We start from the raw sequence: 24,384 nt of genomic DNA, 5'->3' as shown, positions 1-24,384 counted from the left end.
TTTCCATTTCATAATTCTCTCAAAATTTCTATTAGGGTCCGGCCTTGATGTGGATTTCTGTGACTGGAGCCTTCAACATTAAAAAAAAATATAAAGACACAGGAGATAGTTCATTTGGAAGCTGAACTTGTATAGACACAGTAGATAGTACATTTGGAAACTGAACTTATGTAGACACAGGGGATAGTTCATTTGGAAGCTGAACTTGTATAGACACAGGGGATAGCTGTTTGGAAGCTGAACTTATATAGACACAGGAGATAATTTGGAAGCTGAACTTGTATAGACACAGAAGATAGTACATTTGGAAGCTGAACTTATATAGACACAGTAGATAGTACATGTGGAAGCTGAACTTGTATAGACACAGAAGATATTCCATTTGGAAGCTGAACTTATATAGACACAGGAGATAGTCTATTTGGAAGCTGAACTTATATCGACACAGGAGATATTTCATTTGGAAGCTGAACTTGTATAGAAACAGGAGATAGTCCATTTGGAAACTGAACTTATATAGACACAGGAGATAGTACATGTGGAAGCTGAACTTATATAGATCCAGGATAGTCCATTTCAAAGCTGATCTTATATAAACATAAGAGATATTCCATTTGGAAGCTGAACATATATAGACACAGGAGATTGTCCATTTGGAAGCTGAACTTATATAGACTTAGGAGATAGTACATATGGAAGCTGAACTTATATAGACACAGGAGATCGTCCATTTGGAAGCTGAACTTATATAGACACAGGAGATCGTCCATTTGGAAGCTGAACTTATATAGACACAGGAGATATTCCATTTGGAAGCTGAACATATATAGACACAGGAGATAGTCCATTTGGAAGCTGAACTTATATAGACACAGGAGATAGTCCATTTGGAAGCTGAACATATATAGATACAGGAGATCGTCCATTTGGAAGCTGAACTTATATAGACACAGGAGATAGTCCATTTGGAAGCTGAACTTATATAGACACAGGAGATAGTCTATTTGGAAGCTGAACTTATATCGACAGAGGAGATATTTCATTTGGAAGCTGAACTTGTATAGAAACAGGAGATAGTCCATTTGGAAACTGAACTTATATAGACATAGGAGATAATACATGTGGAAGCTGAACTTATATAGATCTGGGATAGTCCATTTCAAAGCTGATCATATATAAACACAGGAGATATTCCATTTGGAAGGTGAACATATATAGACTCTGGAGATAGTCCATTTGGAAGCTGAACTTAAATAGACTTAGGAGATAGTACATGTGGAAGCTGAGCTTATATAGACACAGGAGATATTCCATTTGGAAGCTGAACATAAACAGACACAGGAGATAGTCCATTTGGAAGCTGAACTTATATAGACACAAGAGATAGTCCATTTGGAAGCTGAACTTATATAGACACAGGAGATAGTTCATTTGGAAGCTGAACATGTATAGACACAGGAGATAGTCCATTTGGAAGCTGAACATATATAGACACAGGAGATCGTCCATTTGGAAGCTGAACTTATATAGACACAGGAGATAGGACATTTGGAAACTGAACTTATATAGACACAGGAGATATAGTCCATTTGGAAGCTGAACTTATATAGACACAGGAGATAATCTATTTGGAATCTGAACTTATATAGACACAGGAGATAGTCCATTTGGAAGCTGAACATATATAGACACAGGAGATAGTACATTTGGAAGCTGAACTTATACAGACACAGGAGATAGTACATTTGGAAGCTGAACTCATATAGACACAGGAGATAGTACATTTGGAAGCTGGAACTTATATAGACACTGGAGATAGTACATTTGGAAGCTGAACTTATATAGACACTGGAGATAGTACATTTGGAAGCTGAACTTATATAGACACAGGAGATAGTACATTTGGAAGCTGGAACTTATATAGACACTGGAGATAGTACATTTGGAAGCTGAACTTATACAGACACAGGAGATAGTCCATTTTTTTATGTTAGGTGAAGTAGTTCTGGCAACTGAGATCCTAATCAAGGGTATCTTATTCACACCATATATATACTGTGATGCACTATCCAATGATTCTGCTTTGCTTTTGTTTTCCAGGATTGCATCTCCAACATTAAGCAGGAACCAGGTGTGCATCTTTGTTTTTTAAATATATTTTGTGTACTTTCATACCATGATGCTTTACCCAGATCTTTAGACCAGATTCTTTTATAACTGTTTGTATTTACTGCACCACTGATGTTCAATTGTTCTGACACTGGATACTTTCAGGATGCTCTTGATTCCCTGAACATGAATACAGAAATTCCAACAACTTCTCAACTAGCTGAGGTAACAGGTTCAGTGTTTGATGGAACTATAAAATTATATACTCATATAGAGGGTGAGATGGTTCGTATGCTTGCTAGTTATGTCTTCAGTGAAGTCCGTGCCAGGAGCCAACCATACCGCCGGGACAAGTGGTTCCATACAACAAATCCTAGAGCACCTGTGGACTTCACCAAGATCAATGAACCCAGCCCTAGCATTTGCCCCTTTTTAGAAGTGCTAGCCAGACATCTTCATGCTCTGAGAGATGTTCTTGCTGCACCTCTGTTTATGCAGTTGTGGAAAATTGTTGCTGATACACTTAATAAGGTAAGATATAATTTTGGAAGTGATGTAATGTTTGTCAGATTTTTTTCATAGGATTAAGGGGCATGAATAACAAGCTAATCTTTGGGGGTCATAAGGTTAAGATTTTTTATCCTTGAGATTTTTCATGTAACAAGGTAACATGTTTTGCATAGGGGCCTCATTTTTACAGACTGATTACCACAGAAGATGCAAGTGGCCTAAATTTTTATGATATAGGTTCAAATGGATGAGAGTAATATGAAAAAAGTAAATAATGGATGAAAGAAGATGGAAAGTGTACTTACTTTATAAGAAGCATAACTTAGACATGTTATTTCTGGATGAGACAGGTTTAAGAGATATTGGGATTTTGAAGCAGAATGGTGATTAGTCTTGCAAGATGATATATATATTCATGTGGGGAAGGTGTAGGAATTTTAAGGAAAGATAAGTTGTCTGAAAAGACGTTAGAGTGCATGTGTTGCCTCAGATCTAGTTGTGAAATTCATGTGTGAAAGGATTAGAATGTCTATAATGATGCATTTGTATCATATAATGATAGAGAAGAGGAGGTTAAAGATAACAGTTTATGATGAGATAGATTGAATGGGTGGGTGAGGCTCAGAGTAGGTGGAGGGGAGTGATAGGAAGATATGTAGTGCTGTGTATGGATGACAACAATGAAAGAATACTTGAAAATATGTAACTTTAAAAAGTTGGAACAGAAGGAGCCAAGCAAGGAGTGCCTATCCTCCATGAAGCCTTACGATGGGGTGTATGAATGTTTATGGCTGTAACTATAATGAGAAGGGAGAAAAAGGTATTAAGTTAGAGAAGAGAAACTTAAGACATTCTAGCTCTAAGTGAAACAAAGATGAACAGAAAGGGGAAAGCCTGATTTGGAAATGTCTTTAAGAGTAAAGGCAGAGGTTAATATGTGGGCAAGAAGTAAAGAAGAGGTAACATTGTTGTTGAAGGAGGAGTTGTAGGAATAAGTCAAAGAGTGCAAGGAAGTGGGTAAAATTGATGGTAGATTACAAGAGGTGCATGATCATTAGTGGAGGTGAAGGTGAAGATTTGTCGAGGTTTTTAAAAAAGAAGAGAGAATGTTGGGGAGAAGAGAGTGTTGAGAGTAAGTGAGCTTGGAAAGGACACTTGTGTGAGGAAGTATCAGGAGAGATTAAATGTAGAATGGCAAAATTTGAGAGCAAATGATGTAAGGGGAGAGGATGAGGAATGGGATGTATTTAGGGAAGCACTGATGACATGTGTAAAAGATAAATGTAGCATTATTACATGACAGCTAGAGACTGAGTGTGAACGAATGTGGCCTTTGTTGTCTTTTCCCAGCGCTACCTCACACACATGAGGGGGTAGGAGGTTGTTATTCCATGTGTGGCGAGGTGGCGATGGGAATAAATAAGGGCAGACAGTATGAATTATGTACATGTGTATATATGTATATGTCTTTGTGTGTATATATATGTATACATTGACATGTATAGGTATGTATATTTGCGTGTGTGGACGTGTATGTATATACATGTGTATGTGGGTGGGTTGGGCCATTCTTTCGTCTGTTTCCTTGCACTACCTTGCTAACACGGGAGACAGCGACAAAGCAAAATAAATAAATAAATGAATAAGAAAGGTGGGAGGTAGGCAGATAAGAAAGGGTAGTGAGCGGTGGGATGAAGAAGTAAAGTTGTTAGTGAAAGTGAAAAGAAAGGCGTTTGGACGATTCATACAAGGAAGTAGTGCAAATGAGTGGGGTGGCAGGAGGTCAAGAGGAAAGTGCAAAGGTTGGAAAAGAGGGCAAATGAGAGTTGGGGTGAGAGAGAATCATAAACTTTAGGGAGATTATAAAGATGTTTTGGAAGGAGGTAAATAATGTATGAAAGATAAAAGAACAAATGGGAACATTGGTGAAGGGGGCAAGGGGGTTTAGTGATGACAGGTAGTGATGAAGTGAGTATTTTGAAGGTTTGTTGAAGGTGTTTAATGATAGAATGGCAGGTGGTGGTGCGAAGTGAGAGAATCAGGGAGAATGGCTTTGTTAAGAGAGAGGAGGTGGTGAAAGCCTTGCGGAAGATGAAATCCAACAAGGCGGCAGGTTTCGATGGTATTGCTGTTGAATTTATTAGGAAAGGGGGCGACTGTCTTGTTGATTGGCTGGTAAGGATATTCAATTTAAGTATGCATCATAGTGAAGTGCCTGAGGATTAGCGGAATGCATGTATAGTGCCATTGTACAAAGGCAAGTGGAATAAACATAAGTTTTCAAACTGCAGAGTCATAAGTTTGTTGAGTATTCCTAGAATATGGTATGGGAGGGTATTGATTGAGAGGGTGAAGGCATGTACAGAGCATCAGATTGGAGAAGAGCAGTGTGGTTTCAGAAGTGGTAGAGGATGTGTGGATCAGGTGTTTGCTTTGAAGAATGTGGGTGAGAAATATTTAGAAAAACAGATGGATTTGTTCGTAGCATGTATGGATCTGGTGAAAGTATATGACAGGGTTGATAGAGATGGTTTGTGGAAGGTATTAAGAGTATATGGTGTGGGAGGTAAGCTGCTAGAAGCAGTGAAAAGCTTTTATCAAGGATGTAAGGCATGTGCACAAGTGGGAAGAGAGGAGAGTGATTGGTTCCAAGTGGAGGTCAGTCTGGGGCAGGGGTGTGTGATGTCTTTATTTTTGTTTAATTTGTTTATGAATTGGGTAGTTAGGGAGATAAATCAAGAGTTTTGGACAGAGGGGTGAGTATACAGTCTGTTGTGGATGAGAGGGTGTAGGAAATGAGTCATATGATGTTCAGCAGTGATACAGCACTGGTCGCTGATTCAGGTGAGAAACTGCGGAAGTTGGTGACTGAGTCTGGAAAAGTGTGTGAAATGAGAAAGTTGAGAAGAAATGTGAATAAGAACAAGGTTATTAGGTTCATCAGGGTTGAGGGACAAGTTAGTAATGATGTAAGTTTGAATGGAGAAAAATTGGAGGAAGTGAAGAGTTTTAGATATCTGGGAGTGGACTTTGCAGTAAATGGAACCATGGAAGTGGAAGTGAGTCACGGGGTTGGGGAGGGAAAAGATTCTGGGAGTTATGAGGAATGTATAGAAAGAGAGAATGTTATCTCTGAGAGCAAAAATGAGCATGTTTGAAGGAGTAGTAGTTCCAACAATGTTATATGGCTGCGAGGCATGGGCTATAGATTGGGTTTTACAGAGGAGGGTGGATGTGTTGGAAATGAAATGTTTGAGGACAATATGTGGTGTGAGGTGGTTTGATCTATGAGTAAGTGATGAAAGAGTAAGAGAGATGTGTGGAAATAAAAAGTGTGTGGTTGAGAGAGCAGAAGAGTATGTGTTGAAATGGTTTGGACATATGGAGAGAATGAGTGAGGAAAGATTGACAAAGAGGATATATGTGTCAGAGGTGAAGGGAACAAGGAGAAGCAGGAGACCAAATTTGAGGTGGATGGATGGAGTGAAAAGGATTTTGAGTGATCAGGGCCTGAATATACAGGAGGGTGAGAGGCATGCAAGGAATAGAGGGAATTGGAATGATTTAGTGTACTGGGGTTGATGTGCTGTCAATGGACTGAACCAAGGCATGTGAAGTGTCTGGGGTAAACCATGGAAAGGTCTGTGGGGCCTGGACGTGGACAGGGAGCTGTGGTTCTGGTGCATTACACATGACAGCTAGAGACTGGGTGTGAATGAATGTGGCTTTTTTTGTCTGTTTTCCTGGCGCTACCTTGCTTAAGCAGGGGGTAGCAATGCTATTTCCTGTGTGGCAAGGTAGCAATAGGAATGTACGAAGGCGAGCAAGTTTGAATATGTACATGTGTATATATGTATATGTCTGTGTATGTGTATGTATATGTACATATATGTTGATATGTATATATATATGTATACGTGCATGAATGGGTGTTTATGTATATATATGCGTATATGAGTGGATGGGTCATTCTTTGTCTGTTTCCTGGTGCTACCTCACTGACACAGGAAACAGTGGCTAAGTATAATGGTAATGATAATAATAATATTTGTTTATTATTTGTTATACTTTGTCGCTGTCTCCCACATCAGTGAGGTAGTGCAAGGAAACAGACAAAAGAATGGCCCAACCCACCCACATACACGTATATACATAAACACCCATAAGTGCACACATACATACCTGTACATTTCAGCATATACATACATATACAGACACAGACATATACATATATACACGTGTACATATTCATACATGCTGCATTCATCCATTCCTGCCGCCACCTTGCCACACTTGAAATGGCACACTCTCCCCCTGCGTGCGTGCGAGGCAGCACTAGGAAAAGACAACAAAGGCCACATTCGGTCACACTCAGTCTCTAGCTGTCATGTGTAATGCACTGAAACCACAGCTCCTTTTCTACATCCGGGCCCCACAAAACTTTCCATGGTGATTGAGAGGGTGGTGGCATGCACAGTTTCAGTATGAGGAGTAACAGTATGGCTTAGGAGTGGTAGATATGTGGATCAGTTGGTTGCTTTGAAGAGTGTTTGCAAGAAATACTTAGAGAAAGATAGACTTGTATGTGGCATTTATGGAAGTAGAATGTATGATTGGGGGGAATGTGCACCTTCTCATAGATAATACTTATAAAAAAAATGTTGCTGTTGTCCGTGTACTGAAATGATGATGAAGGATGTTACTTGTATAGCAAAACAGTGAAAAAAGAAGCATTTTAAAGTCTCGCTAGGTCATACAAGATGATTTCCTTTTTGTAAAGCAGCCGACATGGAACAGGAAAATAGCTTGCCCCATTCAAGACCATCTTGAATGATAGAAAAAAGCTAGAGAAAGAAATTAATGCTAAAGGTCATAGAAATTCTTTTAAGTATAGATAAAGTAAAAGGAAGTGTGTACCAACAAATTCTTTTGAGTATAGGTAAAGTAAAATGACGTTTGTACTTTTGATTGCAACCAACCAGGAGAGGACTTTGGGATTGAGGTAGATGGATTGAGTTATGGATTTGAGAACAATAGGATGTTTAAGAATTTGTGGAAAAGAGTACTTAAAGATGCTCATCTTTTTCATCTAATCCCATCATAACACTCTTCTAACAGTATGTGTATGAGGAGGTCATACTACAAACACGATTCAGTGATGCTGGTGCAGCTCAGTTTAAGTTTGATATGACTCGAGGACTGTTCCCCATCTTTGGAGAATTCACACAGATGCCAGAAAATTTCTTCAGATTGTAAGTATCAGTACTGATATGGATTGTGGGTTGTACTTTGCTTTGTTTATATTATTGGATGGTGGAGTAGCACATCTATCTCAAGGAACTAGGCTTCCTTGTCATTTGTCAGTCTTTGGGTTTAGGGTTCCCATTTTGCAAAAGCTGTTGTCACAAAACGTGCATGCCTATTGTTTTATAGACTTGATCCACCCTATTTAAAGAAAACTGGTGTTATTGACAATAGGTAAAAAGACTGGCATAAGATAGTGGTGGAAAGTTAGAATTTATTATTTGTTTTTATTTTAGTGGTGGAAAGTTAGAATTTATTATTTTTTTTTATTTTCCTTTGTTGCTGTCTCCCGCGTTAGCGAGGTAGCTCAAGGAAACAGACGAAAGAATGGCCCAACCCACTTGCATACACATGTATATATATACACGTCCACACACGCAAATATATTATTATATATTTATTATACTTTGTCGCTGTCTCCCACGTTTGCGAGGTAGCGCAAGGAAACAGACGAAAGAAATGGCCCAACCCCCCCCCATACACATGTATATACATACGTCCACGCACGCAAATATACATACCTACACAGCTTTCCATGGTTTACCCCAGACGCTTCACATGCCTTGATTCAATCCACTGACAGCACGTCAACCCCGGTATACCACATCGCTCCAATTCACTCTATTCCTTGCCCTCCTTTCACCCTCCTGCATGTTCAGGCCCCGATCACACAAAATCTTTTTCACTCCATCTTTCCACCTCCAATTTGGTCTCCCTCTTCTCCTTGTTCCCTCCACCTCCGACACATAAATCCTCTTGGTCAATCTTTCCTCACTCATCCTCTCCATGTGCCCAAACCACTTCAAAACACCCTCTTCTGCTCTCTCAACCACGCTCTTTTTATTTCCACACAAATATACATACCTATACATCTCAATGTATACATATATATATACACACAGACATATACATATATACACATGTACATAATTCATACTGTCTGCCTTTATTCATTCCCATTGCCACCCCACCACACATGAAATAACAACCCCCTCCCCCCTCATGTTTGCGAGGTACCGCTAGGAAAAGACAACAAAGGCCACATTCGTTCACACTCAGTCTCTAGCTGTCATGTAATAATCACCGAAACCACAGCTCCCTTTCCACATCCAGGCACCACAGAACTTTCCATGGTCTACCCCAGATGCTTCACATGCCCTGGTTCAATCCATTGACAGCACGTCGACCCCGGTGTACCACATCGTTCCAGTTCACTCTATTCCTTGCACGCCTTTCACCCTCCTGCATGTTCAGGCCCCGATCACTCAAAATCTTTTTCACTCCATCCTTACACCTCCAATTTGGTCTCCCACTTCTCGTTCCCTCCAGCTCTGATGCATATGTCCTCTTTGTCAATCTTTCTTCACTCATTCTCTTCATGTGACCAAACCATTTCAAAACACCCTCTTCTGCTCTCTCAACCATACTCTTTTTATTACCACACATCTCTCTTACCCTTTCATTACTTACTCGATCAACCACTTCACACCACATATTGTCCTCAAACATCTTATTTCCAACACATCCACCCTCTTCCGCACAACTCTATCTATAGCCCACGTCTCGCAACCATATAATATTTTTGGAACCACTATTCCTTCAAACATACTGATTTTTGCTTTCCAAGAAAGTTCTCGCCTTCCACACATTTTTCAAAAAGAACTTTCGCCCCCTCCCTCACCCTGTGACTGACTTCCGCTTCCATGGTTCCATTAGCTGCCAAATCCACTCCCAGATATCTAAAATACTTCACTTCCTCCAGTTTTTCTCCATTCAAACTTACCTTCCAATTGACTTGTCCCTCAACCCTACTGTACCTAATAACCTTGCTCTTATTCACATTTACTCTCAGCTTTCTTCTTTCACACACTTTACCAAACTCAGTCACCAGCTTCTGCAGTTTCTCACCCAAATCAGCCACCAGCGCTGTATCATCAGCAAACAACAACAACTGACTCACTTCCTAAGCCCTTTCATCCACAACAGACTGCATACTTGCCCCTCTCTTCAAAACTCTTGCATTCACCTCCCTAACAACCCCATCCATAAACAAATTAAACAACCATGGAGACATCACGCACCTCTGCCACAAACCGACATTCACTGAGAACCAATCACTTTCCTCTCTTCCTACTCATACACATGCCTTATATCCTCAATAAAAACTTTTCACTGCTTCTAGCAACTTGCCTTCCACACCATATATTCTTAATACCTTCCACAGAGCATCTCTATCAACTCTATCATATGCCTTCTCCAGATCCATAAATGCTACATACAAATCCATTTGTTTTCTAAGTATCTCTCACATACATTCTTCAAAGCAAACACCTGATCCACTTATCCTCTACCACTTCTGAAACCACACTGCTCTTCCCAAATCTGATGCTCTGTACATGCCTTCACCCTCTCAATCAATACCCTCCCATATAATTTCCCAGGAATACTCAACAAACTTATACCTCTGTAATTTGAGCACTCACCTTTATCCCCTTTGCCTTTGTACAATGGCACTATGCATGCATTCTGCCAATTCTCAGGCACCTCACCATGAGCCATACATACATTAAATATCCTTACCAACCAATCAACAACACAGTCACCCCCTTTTTAATAAACTCCACTGCAATACCATCCAAACCCGCCGCCTGGCCGGCTTTCATCTTCCACAAAGCTTTAACTACCTCTTCCCCACTTACCAAATCATTCTCCCTAACCTTCTCACCTTTAGCAAAACACCCTATATCAGCCACTCTATCATCCAACACATTCAACAAACCTTCAAAATACTCACTCCATCTTCTCACATCACCACTACTTGTTTTTACCTCCCCATTAGCCCTCTTCACTGATGTTCCCATTTATTCTCTTGTCTTATGCACTTTATTTACATCCTTCCAAAACGTCTCTTTTTTATTCTCCCTAAAATATACATACACAGACATATAAATATATACATATGTACATATTGATATTATACTTAATCACAGTCTCCCATGTCAGCGAGGTAACACAAGGAAACAGACAAAGAATGGCCCAGCCACTCATATACACACATATATATACATAAATGTCCATACATGCACATATACATACATATACATTTCAATGTATACATACTTAAGCAGACATATACATATACACACATGTGCATATTCATACTTGCTGCCAAAGTGATATCAGACAGCCCTCCCTCACCTCTACATATATCCCAAAACTTTCAGCTTTCCATCCTCTCATATCACACCCATTTGCCCCTCTCTAGAAGATTTTACACTATCCAACAGTTGTCCTCCTATACTTTATATCCTTAACACATCCCACAAAGCATTCCACTTGACTGTCATATGCTTTCTCCAAACTCATAAAAGCTGCACACAGCTTATTACACACCCATGCATACTTCATAATCCCAATCTTTCCTTTTCACCCTCACTATTCTTGATCCATTTGATCCGTGCTCTGTAACATCCTCCCATACTCTTGGTGATAGCAAAAATTACTCATCCTTCTTTTTCTCTTCCCTGATAATTTTCAAGCATTCCTGTCCATACCACACTTCCTTCAATGCCTTCCCATAACTAGCATTCATCATTTTCATTTTCACTTCACATACCCTGCCCAAGGATATGGGTTTCCCCAGTCCCTAGCACATTCACTCTACAACTTTTAAACCTTTCCCTAATCTCCATCCTTTTACTCTCACCAGTCATCCCATTCACATTCAGCACCGTCATCCGCAATTGCTCGATTCTTTTAACCCTTGGCATAACTGGTAAACTTCATTGCCACTTCTTAGCCTTTTGGCCTCACCCTTGGCAGGTCATTGGCAGAGGGCAACTCTAATGCAGTTTCCAGAGGCAGTGAGGCTCCAAAATATTCAAAAACTAAAAGTAACGGGACACCTCAGGTGTCCTTCCAAATCTAAAAGTATTGCCCTGATGTAGTTTGGCAATGCTTTCCCCTTTAGCTCCACCCTTAAGGGGTGTACTAATGAGGTCACCACGAGAAGGTGGGGTGAGACTTGGCTACTCCAGTAAAACTGGTATCCCCTCTAGGTGCTGAAACTCAATACTTTCTCAGTTTTGAACCTCTGTACTTTCCACAGTAGCAGCAACTCCTACCTCATTGGTTATGATACTGCTACTGTGCCATTCTTCACTAGGTCCCTCTTGCTACCTTTTCACACAAGCCTCTTTTCCAAGCTCGCTTACTTATACCACCCTATTTTCACCCACATGATTTCCTCTTTTCCCAAGACCTCTACAAATCTTCACCCTCACCTACACCAGGCAATGATCAGACATCTCACCAGCTGCCTCTCTCAGCACTCTCACATCCAAGAGTCTCTCTTTTGCATGCCTATCAATTAGTACATTATCCAAGAAAGCCCACTTACTATCTTTCTTACACATATTTATCTATGTTCCTCTTTTAAAACCAGGTATGCCCAATCAGCTGATTTTTATAATCACATAATTCCACACATGCATAAGCTACAGAGGGCACATAATATGGCTTTGTGGTGTCACGAATTAGAAATACCCCTACATTGAAAGTAATGAAGATCATCTGTAGCTGAAGATTAAACGAATTGGTACATGATTAAGGAAAGCATAACAAAAAATATGAAATGGCATAAAATAGAAGACAACAGAGATATGAACTAAGAATATATCCAAGACACTGACAGCTGCACTGATATGGAACTTGGTTTTCACAGAGCCTCAAAGTTCCAGTTGTTCATCAACATACACAATGAACTGTTCTTAGCTTAGAAAGTTTCTCTCCAAAACCAGTAAATAACATCACCACGCATTAACGTCCAGCCTGCCGGAGGTATATGATTACTACATCAAAAATACCCATCCAGCAAACCATGCACATATGTACTTTAGGAAAGCTGACAGCATACAGATGTACTTTCCATATCTATCTTTTGTTTCCTAATTGTACCTGTATATGCTCCCCATCCTTCCACCATCTACCACTCTGTTGAAAAGAATAGTGTATAAGCTCTACAGTGGAGTCCTTTAGGAAGCAGGTCTTTCCCTAGGCCTCTTCATTCCCTTCCCAAGTGGCTCCCTGTCACTAACTGCTGACTATGGTGTGAAAGCCCTCCCATATGCAGTTGGTCTCATTATAGCATAATAAAGTCCTGACACAATTCAAGAAACAACAAACATGTAACAGAATACCTGCTTCCCCACAGACATCCACTGTAACGCTCTGAACTTCTGGCAGACTTTAATCCAACCTGCACAGTCATATAATCCTAAATGGTCAACCATTCCGTTTAACAAAACTCTGATCATTATGTACTACATCCCCTTACAACACGTACGTGGAATTCACTCCTCACACCACAGACATCAACAGAGATCATAAAGAAAGAAATTTCGTTAGAACACTTACCAGCACCGTTTTGGACATACTTCAAAATCTACATTTTCTCTGCAATGACTAGTTGAGAGAATCAAGGCATTGCTCTTACCCATTTTACATTGTTTTACGAAGAGAAATGAATTCCTTTGTCCAACCCTTCATTCTACATGAGGTAAAAAGTTGTAGTAGGGGGACAGACAGGATGGGCTGAGTGTGAGTTAGTGATGAGAACCTATAGGAAATGGAATTCTTTAGGGACCAGGGAATGGACATGGCAGTGGATAGAACTGTGAGAGCTGAAATGAGTCATAAGGTGTAGTATGGAATTGGGACTTGACCCTAAATGTAAAAGAAAAGGAAAGGATGGATGTGTTGAATATTAAATGCCTGAGGACAATAATGTGATGAGGCAGGTTCATTGTGTATGGAATGACATTGTAAAAGAATGAGGTGTGGCAGTAGTGAACTCTGACTGAGAGATTAAACCAGGGTGTTCTGAACTAGTTAGGTGATATGAAGAGGATAAGTGAAGAAAAGCTGACTTTGGGATCTGTGTCAGAAGAGGAGGGAGCATGAAGGAGTACCATCCTACCTATGAGTACCTATGACAAGATTTTATTGTAATAGCAGGGCTAGTTTGAAGTAGCCAGTGCATGTCTTGGTTGTTGAATAATATTTCTCTCAGCTGAGGAGGATATAGAAGAATGGAGTGAAAGAGGTTTTCAGCTGTTGTAGCATAAACATTCAGGAGGATGTGAGCATTCATGGGATAGAACAAGCTTGAGTGATGTGATATACAGAGGGCTTTTAGTGGGCTGATGTAAGGCATATGGAGGAGTTGGGGGAGACCAAGAAATAATTTAGTGCAGGGGGTTTTGAGCTGGGTTTTGTGAAAGCTTTATTTGGATCTGTAACGTATTTTGTAAGAGACTAAGAGGAGGAAGTGGTGGAATGAAATATTAGTTGGCATGAATGAAATTACATCTGTTTTATCTACTACCATTTGCCTAATATCAAGGTTCCAGGAATTTTCTTATATAAAAGTTCTGTGGCTTCAAAAAGTATGAAAACCCTTAGTCCATGGGGCATATCTGTGGAGGGAGGGCTATGGTTTTGGTGCAGTATACATGACAGCTAGAGAGTGGATGCGAGTGGCTGGGGATGTCGTTTCAACCATTCCTGGCACTGCCTTACTCATTCAGGAAACAGTGAGCAAGTTTGGGAATAATGAATAAAAAGAAAAGATTAGTTATGAATTAGAAATGGCAAGCATGGTGTTCATTATAAAATCGTAAACTTTTGAACAAGGACACAGTTTTCATGGAACTTATTTTTACTCTCCAGAGTGAAGGAGTGTGTGATCCTGCTGACACTGCCACGTGCTATAGCATTCCTGTTGCGTGATACTATTCACTTGTGGTACGATGATCAGGATGCATTTAGCCTAGTTGTGTCCCCCGTCAAGGCCTTGGCTGAACATAGTGTCACACTGTTAACACCAAAAGAAGCTGATGTAGTTCTGAACATCAAAATATATGACCAAGACTGAGTTAGATAAGTTGGCAAGTACTTGTAAGGAAAAGAATTATCCTGTTTATTCATAACAAAGAAATTAGAGAGCAAGTTCATTTCTATTATGGGCTAAATAATTATGACATTTTATTATCTAGTTATGAATTACTCAGAATCAGTGAAATTATATCCTGCCTTTTATAAACCATTGACAGCATGCCATCAGAATGTAGGGTCACCATTTATCTCTAGTTCTTTATTGGTATATTAAAAATCTCCTATTATAAGGCATTTCACTCAACTTCAATAGTGGTATGTTAAAATCTCCCATGATAAGGCATTTCTCTCCACTTCTTTATTGATTTGTTAAAATCTCCCATTATAAGGCATTTCTCTCCACTTCTTTATTGGTATGTTAAAATATTCCATTATAAGGCATTTCTATCCACTTTATTAGTATGTGAAAAATCTACCATTATAAGACATCTCCATCCACTTTTTTATTGTTCTGCTAAATTTTCCCATTGTGATTGACTTGTGTACATAGTAGACTTTTGTGGTGTAGCAGTTAGCATTCCTGACTGTGATGCTTTTATGGGTTGCCTTGGATTTAGCACATAGGTTCGAATCCTAGTTGTAGTACTCGGTTCACAGTCAACCCAGCTGTTCACCCACCCCTAGGTGTTGGTCAATAAAATGGATACCTGGCTTAGGCTAGGGTATATATGCTTATACATAGCATTAATGAGATGGCCTCGATTAGGGCTTCCATTGCTCATGTTGTATCAGCTAACAAAAAAAAAGTGTATGTCTGGTATCTGAAAATAGGGCCTCTGAACCAATTCTTCTATTGGTCTTTTATGAAACTAATCTTTAATTTCTATGAAAATGGAGTTGATGTTATCAACAGCCACTACATTTTTTTTTCAGTACAGGATTAAGGTTAGTTTTAAGAAACAGCAATACCACTACAAACTGTTTTTCATATTCACTGTTAAATAGTGTACCCTAGTAGGGAAATTCCAATTTTTAACTCTAGAATTATGGGACAGGTCTGGAAATTCACTCCCCTATGTGGGAAAGAGGACAAGAAAAATCCTTGTCTCATATAATATATAGATTGGCTGTAAGAGAAGGTACACAAGAAGTACAAAGAATTCAAACAGCAAGGACCACTGGGTCTTTTTAAGGCTGTTTGTGATAGAGGAAGATATCAGAAACTCATAGATCATTGTGGTAACATTAGAAAGACAGATATTTCAAAGAGAAAAATATTGTAAACTTTTCATGTAATTAACAAAGCACAAATATTGTGAATCTTAGATCTTAAACAAAATACTTATCAAGGTTATTCTAATGCATATCTATGGTACTCCTTTCAACCATTCTGATTGGTAACTTATTTATTAACAACCCTTTTGAAGAAAAGTACTTTGTCTCATTCAAGGTAAAATGTTGCTCACAAGTTTGTAACCATTAAACATGAATGAAATGAGAGGAATCTATTCTCAAGTAGTTTGTTAGATTAAGATTTAAGCCATTGTTAGTCTTTTATTCAGGTAGGCTTACCAAAACTGAACACACTATTCAAGCTTAGGATGCATTATTATTAGTAAAGTGATGATGATTTCGTTGGGCCTAGATATGATAGCCCTACCAATGAATCCAAGAATTTTGTTGGCCCTTCTTACTGCTTTTGTGAAATGTTTGCTCAGCTTTAGATCAACAGAAGTTATTATGCCCAAGTCTTATACCTTGTTGTAGTTCAGTAGAATTCATCCTGCAGCTTGCCTTTTCATTTTTACTGCTGATATGTACTTCTTTGCACAGATTGATATTCAAATTCATTTGCTCTCTGTGGGCCCAGTCCATCAGTATGTCTATTTAAAGCCGCAGACTTTCAGTCACTGTTACAGACTTATTCCATAACTTGATACTCTTTATGAATTTCGATATCTTACAGTGCAGTGTATCATTTTTTTTTTTCTTTTTTTTATACTTTGTCGCTGTCTCCCGCGTTTGCGAGGTAGCGCAAGGAAACAGACGAAAGAAATGGCCCAACCCCCCCCCCATACACATGTATATACATACGTCCACACACGCAAATATACATACCTACACAGCTTTCCATGGTTTACCCCAGACGCTTCACATGCCTTGATTCAATCCACTGACAGCACGTCAACCCCGGTATATCACATCGCTCCAATTCACTCTATTCCTTGCCCTCCTTTCACCCTCCTGCATGTTCAGGCCCCGATCACACAAAATCTTTTTCACTCCATCTTTCCACCTCCAATTTGGTCTCCCTCTTCTCCTCGTTCCCTCCACCTCCGACACATATATCCTCTTGGTCAATCTTTCCTCACTCATTCTCTCCATGTGCCCAAACCACTTCAAAACACCCTCTTCTGCTCTCTCAACCACGCTCTTTTTATTTCCACACATCTCTCTTACCCTTACGTTACTCACTCGATCAAACCACCTCACAACAGACATTGTCCTCAAACATCTCATTTCCAGCACATCCACCCTCCTGCGCACAACTCTATCCATATCCCACACCTCGCAACCATACATTGTTGAAACCACTATTACTTCAAACATACCCATTTTCACTTTCCGAGATAATGTTCTTGACTTCCAAACATTTTTCAAGGCCCCCAGAATTTTCACCCCCCTCCCCCAACCTATGATTCACTTCCTCTTCCATGGTTCCATCCACTGCCAGATCCTTTCCCAGATATCTAAAACACTTTACTTCCTCCAGTTTTTCTCCATTCAAGCTTACCTCCCAATTGACTTGACCCTCAACCCTACTGTACCTAATGACCTTGCTCTTATTCACATTTACTCTCAACTTTCTTGTTTCACACACTTTACCAAACTCAGTCACCAGCTTCTGCAGTTTCTCACATGAATCAGCCACCAGCACTGTATCATCAGCGAACAACAACTGACTCACTTCCCAAGCTCTCTCATCCCCAACAGACTTCATACTTGCCCCTCTTTCCAAAACTCTTGCATTCACCTCCCTAACAACCCCATCCATAAACAAATTAAACAACCATGGAGACATCACACACCCCTGCCGCAAACCTGCATTCACTGAGAACCAGTATATATATATATATATATATATATATATTAGGAGTCACGCGGGGAGTGCTCATCATCCTCAAAGGCTCAGATTGAGGTGTCTAAATGTGTGTGGATGTAACCAAGATGAGAAAAGGAGAGATAGGTAGTATGTTTGAGGAAAGGAACCTGGATGTTTTGGCTCTGAGTGAAACGAAGCTCAAGGGTAAAGGGGAAGAGTGGTTTGGGAATGTCTTGGGAGTAAAGTCAGGGGTTAGTGAGAGGACAAGAGCAAGGGAAGGAGTAGCACTACTCCTGAAATAGGAGTTGTGGGAGTATGTGATAGAGTGTAAGAAAGTAAATTCCAGATTGATATGGGTAAAACTGAAAGTTGATGGAGAGAGATGGGTGATTATTGGTGCATATGCACCTGGGCATGAGAAGAAAGATCATGAGAGGCAAGTGTTTTGGGAGCAGCTGAATGTGTGTGTTAGTGGTTTTGATGCACAAGACCGGGTTATAGTGATGGATGATTTGAATGCAAAGGTGAGTAATGTGGCAGTTGAGGGAATAATTGGTATACATGGGGTGTTCAGTGTTGTAAATGGAAATGGAGACAGCGACAAAGCAAAATAATAATAATAATAATAATAATAATAATGATATATATATATATATATATATATATATATATATATATATATATATATATATATATATTTCATTTATTTATTTTTATTTTGCTTTGCCGCTGTCTCCCGCGTTAGCGAGGTAGCGCAAGGAAACAGACGAAAGAATGGCCCAACCCACCCACATACACATGTATATACATACACGTCCACACACGAAAATATACATACCTATACATCTCAATGTACACATATATATATACACACACAGACATATACATATATACACATGTACATAATTCATGCTGTACGCCTTTATTTATTCCCATCGCCACCTCGCCACACATGGAATAACAACCCCCTCGCCCCTCATGTGCTCGAGGTAGCGCTAGGAAAAGACAACAAAGGCCCCATTCATTCACACTCAGTCTCTAGCTGTCATGTAATAATGCACCGAAACCACAGCTCCCTTTCCACATCCAGGCCCCACAGAACTTTCCATGGTTTACCCCAGACGCTTCACATGCCCTGGTTCAATCCATTGACAGCATGTCGACCCCAGTATACCACATCGTTCCAATTCACTCTATTCCTTGCACGCCTTTCACCCTCCTGCATGTTCAGGCCCCGATCACACAAAATCTTTTTCACTCCATCTTTCCACCTCCAATTTGGTCTCCCACATCCCCTCATTCCCTCCACCTCTGACACGTATATCCTCTAGGTCAATCTTTCCTCACTCATTCTCTCCATGTGACCAAACCATTTCAAAACAAACTCTTCTGCTCTCTCAACCACACTCTTTTTATTTCCACACAACTCTCTTACCCTTACATTACTTACTCGATCAAACCACCTCACACCACATATTGTCCTCAAACATCTCATTTCCAGCACATCCACCCTCCTGTGCACAACTCTATCCATATCCCACACCTCGCAACCATACACTGTTGAAACCACTATTCCTTCAAACATACCCATTTTCACTTTCCGAGATAATGTTCTTGACTTCCAAACATTTTTCAAGGCCCCCAGAATTTTCACCCCCCTCCCCCACCCTATGATTCACTTCCTCTTCCATGGTTCCATCCACTGCCAGATCCACTCCCAGATATCTAAAACACTTTACTTCCTCCAGTTTTTCTCCATTCAAACTTACCTCCCAATTGACTTGACTCTCAACCCTACTGTACCTAATGACCTTGCTCTTATTCACATTTACTCTCAACTTTCTTGTTTCACACACTTTACCAAACTCAGTCACCAGCTTCTGCAGTTTCCCACATGAATCAGCCACCAGCGCTGTATCATCAGCGAACAACAACTGACTCACTTCCCAAGCTCTCTCATCCACAACAGACTGCATACTTGCCCCTCTTTCCAAAACTCTTGCATTCACCTCCCTAACAACCCCATCCATAAACAAATTAAACAACCATGGAGACATCACACACCCCTGCCACGAACCTACATTCACTGAGAACCAATCACTTTCCTCTCTTCCTACATGTACACATGCCTTACATCCTTGATAAAAACTTTTCACTGCTTTTAACAACTTGCCTCCCACACCATATATTCTTAATACCTTCCACAGAGCATCTCTATCAACTCTATCATATGCCTTCTCCAGATCCATAAACGCTACATACAAATCCATTTGCTTTTCTAAGTATTTCTCACATACATTCTTCAAAGCAAACACCTGATCCACACATCCTCTACCACTTCTGAAACCACACTGCTCTTCCCCAATCTGATGCTCTGTATATGCCTCCACCCTCTCAGTCAATACCCTCCCATATAATATACCAGGAATACTCAACAAACTTATACCTCTGTAATTTGAGCACTCACTCTTATCCCCTTTGCCTTTGTACAATGGCACTATGCAAGCATTCCGCCAGTCCTCAGGCACCTCACCATGAATTATACATACATTAAATAACCTTACCAACCAGTCAACTATACAGTCACCCCCTTTTTTAATAAATTCCACTGCAATACCATCCAAACCTGCTGTCTTGCTGGCTTTCATCTTCCACAAAGCTTTTACTACCTCTTCTCTGTTTACCAAATCATTTTCCCTAACCCTCTCACTATGCACACCACCTCGACCAAAACACCTTATATCTGCCACTCTATCATCAAACACATTCAGCAAACCTTCAAAATACTCACTCCATCTCCTCACATCACCACTACTGGTTATCACCTCCCCATTAGCCCCCTTCACTGAAGTTCCCATTTGCTCCCTTGTCTTACACACTTTATTTACCTCCTTCCAAAACATCTTTTTATTCTCCCTAAACTTTAATGATAGTCTCTCACCCCAATTCTCATTTGCCCTCTTTTTCACCTCTTGCACGTTTCTCTTGACCTCCTGCCTCTTTCTTTTATACATCTCCCACTCATTTGCATTTTTTCCCTGCAAAAATTGTCCAAATGCCTCTCTCATCTCTTTCACTAATAATCTTACTTCTTCATCCCTCCACTCACTACCCTTTCTAATCAACCCACCTCCCTTGCTTCTCATGCCACAAGCATCTTTTGCGCAAGCCATCGCCGCTTCCCTAAATACATCCCATTCCTCCCCCACTCCCCTTACCTTCTTTGTTCTCACTCCTTTTTTCCATTCTGTACTCAGTCTCTCCTGGTACTTCCTCACACAAGTCTCCTTCCCAAGCTCACTTACTCTCACCACTCTCTTCACCCCAACATTCTCTCTTCTTTTCTGAAAACCCCTACAAATCTTCACCTTTGCCTCCACAAGATAATGATCAGACAACCCTCCAGTTGCACCTCTCAGCACATTAACATCCAAAAGTCTCTCTTTCACGCACCTATCAATTAACACGTAATCCAATAACGCTCTCTGGCCATCTCTCCTACTTACATACGTATACTTATGTATATCTCGCTTTTTAAACCAGGTATTCCCAATTACCAGTCTTTTTTAGCACATAAATCTACAAGCTCTTCACCATTTCCATTTACAATACTGAACACCCCATGTATACCAATTATTCCCTCAAATGCCACATTACTCACCTTTGCATTCAAATCACCCATCACTATAACTCGATCTTGTGCATCAAAACCACTAACACACTCATTCAGCTGCTCCCAAAACACTTGCCTCTCATGATCTTTCTTCTCATGCCCAGGTGCATATCCACCAATAATCACCCATCTCTCTCCATCAACTTTCAGTTTTACCCATATCAATCTAGAATTTACTTTCTTACACTCTATCACATACTCCCACAACTCCTGTTTCAGGAGTAGTACTACTCCTTCCCTTGCTCTTGTCCTCTCACTAACCCCTGACTTTACTCCCAAGACATTCCCAAACCACTCTTCCCCTTTACCCTTGAGCTTCGTTTCACTCAGAGCCAAAACATCCAGGTTCCTTTCCTCAAACATACTACCTATCTCTCCTTTTTTCTTATCTTGGTTACATCCACACACACATTTAGACACCCCAATCTGAGTCCTCGAGGAGGATGAGCACTCCCCGTGTACGGACTCCTTCTCTTTCCCCTTTTAGAAAGTCAAAATACAAGCTGCCATATATATATATATATATATATATATATATACCATATGCGCTACCTCGCAAACGCGGGAGACAGCGACAAAGTATAAAAAAAAAAAAAAAATATACCATATGATATTTTTTATAGTAACCTTTAATGTGGAGCTTTATCGAATGCTTTTTTAAAAATTTAATAGGTGACATCAACTACTTTACTTTTATCATACATGTTGATTATGTCATTAAAGAAATCAAGCAGATTTATAGTAATGAGCAGTTTCATTCAAAACCTTGCTGAGAATCCTTTATTGAGTGTTGTTCCTCCAAATGGTGTAAAGTCTTATCCAGTATGATGGTTTCCACCAGGGTTAGCAGGTGGCAGGTAACTTGAGCAGCTCTTCCATGGTTAGCAGGTGGCATCACCCTCAAGTCAACTCTCCTACGGTTAGCAGGAGACATCAGACTTGAGCAGCTGTCCCAGAGTTAGCAGCTGTCAGCAGACTTGAGCAGCTCTCCCAGGGTTAGCAGGTGGCATCACACTTGAGCAGCTCTCCCAGAGTTAGCAGGTGGCATCAGACTTGAGCAGCTCTCCTAGGTTTAACAGGTGGCATCAGACTTGAGCAGCTCTCCCAGAGTTAGCAGGAGGCAGGAGAATTGAGCAGCTCTCCCAGGATTAGCAGGTGGCATCACACTTGAGCAGCTATCCCAGAGTTAGCAGGTGGCATCAAACTTGAGCAGCTCTCCTTGGTTTAACAGGTGGCATCAGACTTGAGCAGCTCTCCCAGGGTTAGCAGAAGGCAGGAGAAATGAGCAGCTCTCCCAGGATTAGCAGGTGGCATCACACTTGAGCAGCTCTCCCAGAGTTAGCAGGTGGCATCAGACTTGAGCAGCTCTCCTAGGTTTAACAGAAGGCATCAGACTTGAGCAGCTCTCCCAGAGTTAGCAGGTGGCAGGAGACTTGAGCAGCTCTTTCAGGGTTAGCAGGTGGCATCAGACTTGAGCAGCTCTTCCAGGGTTAGCAGGTGGCATCAGATTTGAGCAGCCCTCCTAGGGTTAGCAGGTGGCATCAGACTCGACCAGGTCTCCCAGGGTTAGCAGGTGGCATTACACTCAAGTTAACTCTCTTAGGGTTAGCAGGAGACATCAGACTTGAGCAGCTCTCCTAGGGTTAGCAGGAGACATCAGACTTGAGCAGCTCTTCTAGGGTTAGCAGGTGGCATCAGACTTGAGCAGCTCTTCCAGGGTTAGCAGGTGGCATCAGACTTGAGCAGCTCTTCCAGGGTTAGCAGGTGGCATCAGACTTGAGCAGCTCTCCCAGAGTCAGCAGGGGGCAGGAGACTGGAGTAGCTCTCCCAGGGTTAGCAGGTGGCAGGAGACTGGAGTAGCTCTCCCAGGGTTAGCAGGTGGCAGGAGACTGGAGTAGCTCTCCCAGGGTTAGCAGGTGGCAGGAGACTGGAGTAGCTCTCCCAGGGTTAGCAGGTGGCAGGAGACTGGAGTAGCTCTCCTAGGGTTAGCAGGTGGCAGGAGACTGGAGTAGCTCTCCCAGGGTTAGCAGGTGGCAGGAGACTGGAGTAGCTCTCCCAGGGTTAGCAGGCAGCAGGAGACTTGAGCAGCTCTTCCAGAGTTAGCAGGTGGCATCACACTCAAGTCAACTCTCCTAGGGTTAGCAGGAGACATCAGACTTGAGCAGCTCTCCTAGGGTTAACAGGTGGCATCAGACTTGAGCAGCTCTCCCAGAGTTAGCAGGTGGCAGGAGACCTGAGCAGCTCTTCCAGGATTAGCTGGTGGCATCAGACTTGAGTAGCTCTCCCAGGGTTAGCAGGTGGCATCAGACTTGAGCAGCTCTCCTTGAGTTAGGAAGTGGTATCAGACTTAAGCAGCTCTCCTAGGGTTAGCAGGTGTCAGCAGACTTGAGCAGCTCCCAGGGTTAGCAGGTGGCATCAGACTTAAGCAGCTCTATCAGGGCTAGCAGGTGGCATCAGACTTGAGCAGCTCTCCCAGGGTTAGCAGGTGGCATCACACTTGAGCAGCTCTCCCAGAGTTAGCAGGTGGCATCAGACTTGAGCAGCTCTCCCAGGGCTAGCAGGTGGCATCAGACTTAAGCAGCTCTATCAGGGCTAGCAGGTGGCATCAGACTTAAGCAGCTCTATCAGGGTTAGCAGGTGGCAGGAGACTTGAGCAGCTCTCCCAGGGTTAGCAGGTGGCATCACACTTGAGCAGCTCTCCCAGAGTTAGCAGGTGGCAGCAGACTTATGCCACCTGCTAACCCTGGGAGAGGTGATCAGACTTGAGCAGCTCTCCCAGGGTTAGCAGGTA

At 41.2% G+C, this 24,384-nt stretch overlaps 1 protein-coding gene across 2 annotated transcripts in view; it reads left to right on the top strand.

The window, feature by feature from the left end:
- Window positions 1-17,813, top strand: part of Rint1 (RAD50 interactor 1) — a 223,513-nt gene extending 205,700 nt beyond the window's left edge. For both annotated transcript variants that reach the window (XM_071663813.1, XM_071663814.1), the window contains 3 exons: window positions 2,275-2,640; window positions 7,738-7,871; window positions 14,653-17,813. In XM_071663813.1, coding sequence (XP_071519914.1) covers window positions 2,275-2,640; window positions 7,738-7,871; window positions 14,653-14,857 — 705 coding nt within the window. In that variant the 3' untranslated portion in view covers window positions 14,858-17,813. The remainder of the gene's footprint in view (window positions 1-2,274; window positions 2,641-7,737; window positions 7,872-14,652) is intronic.
- Window positions 17,814-24,384: the final 6,571 nt, after the last annotated feature.

Source organism: Panulirus ornatus, chromosome 7, assembly GCF_036320965.1.
Source record: "Panulirus ornatus isolate Po-2019 chromosome 7, ASM3632096v1, whole genome shotgun sequence".
Lineage (NCBI taxonomy): Eukaryota > Metazoa > Arthropoda > Malacostraca > Decapoda > Palinuridae > Panulirus > Panulirus ornatus.
The sequence above is the reverse complement of the archived record's forward strand: the minus strand, read 5'-3'. Positions and strand labels throughout refer to the sequence as shown.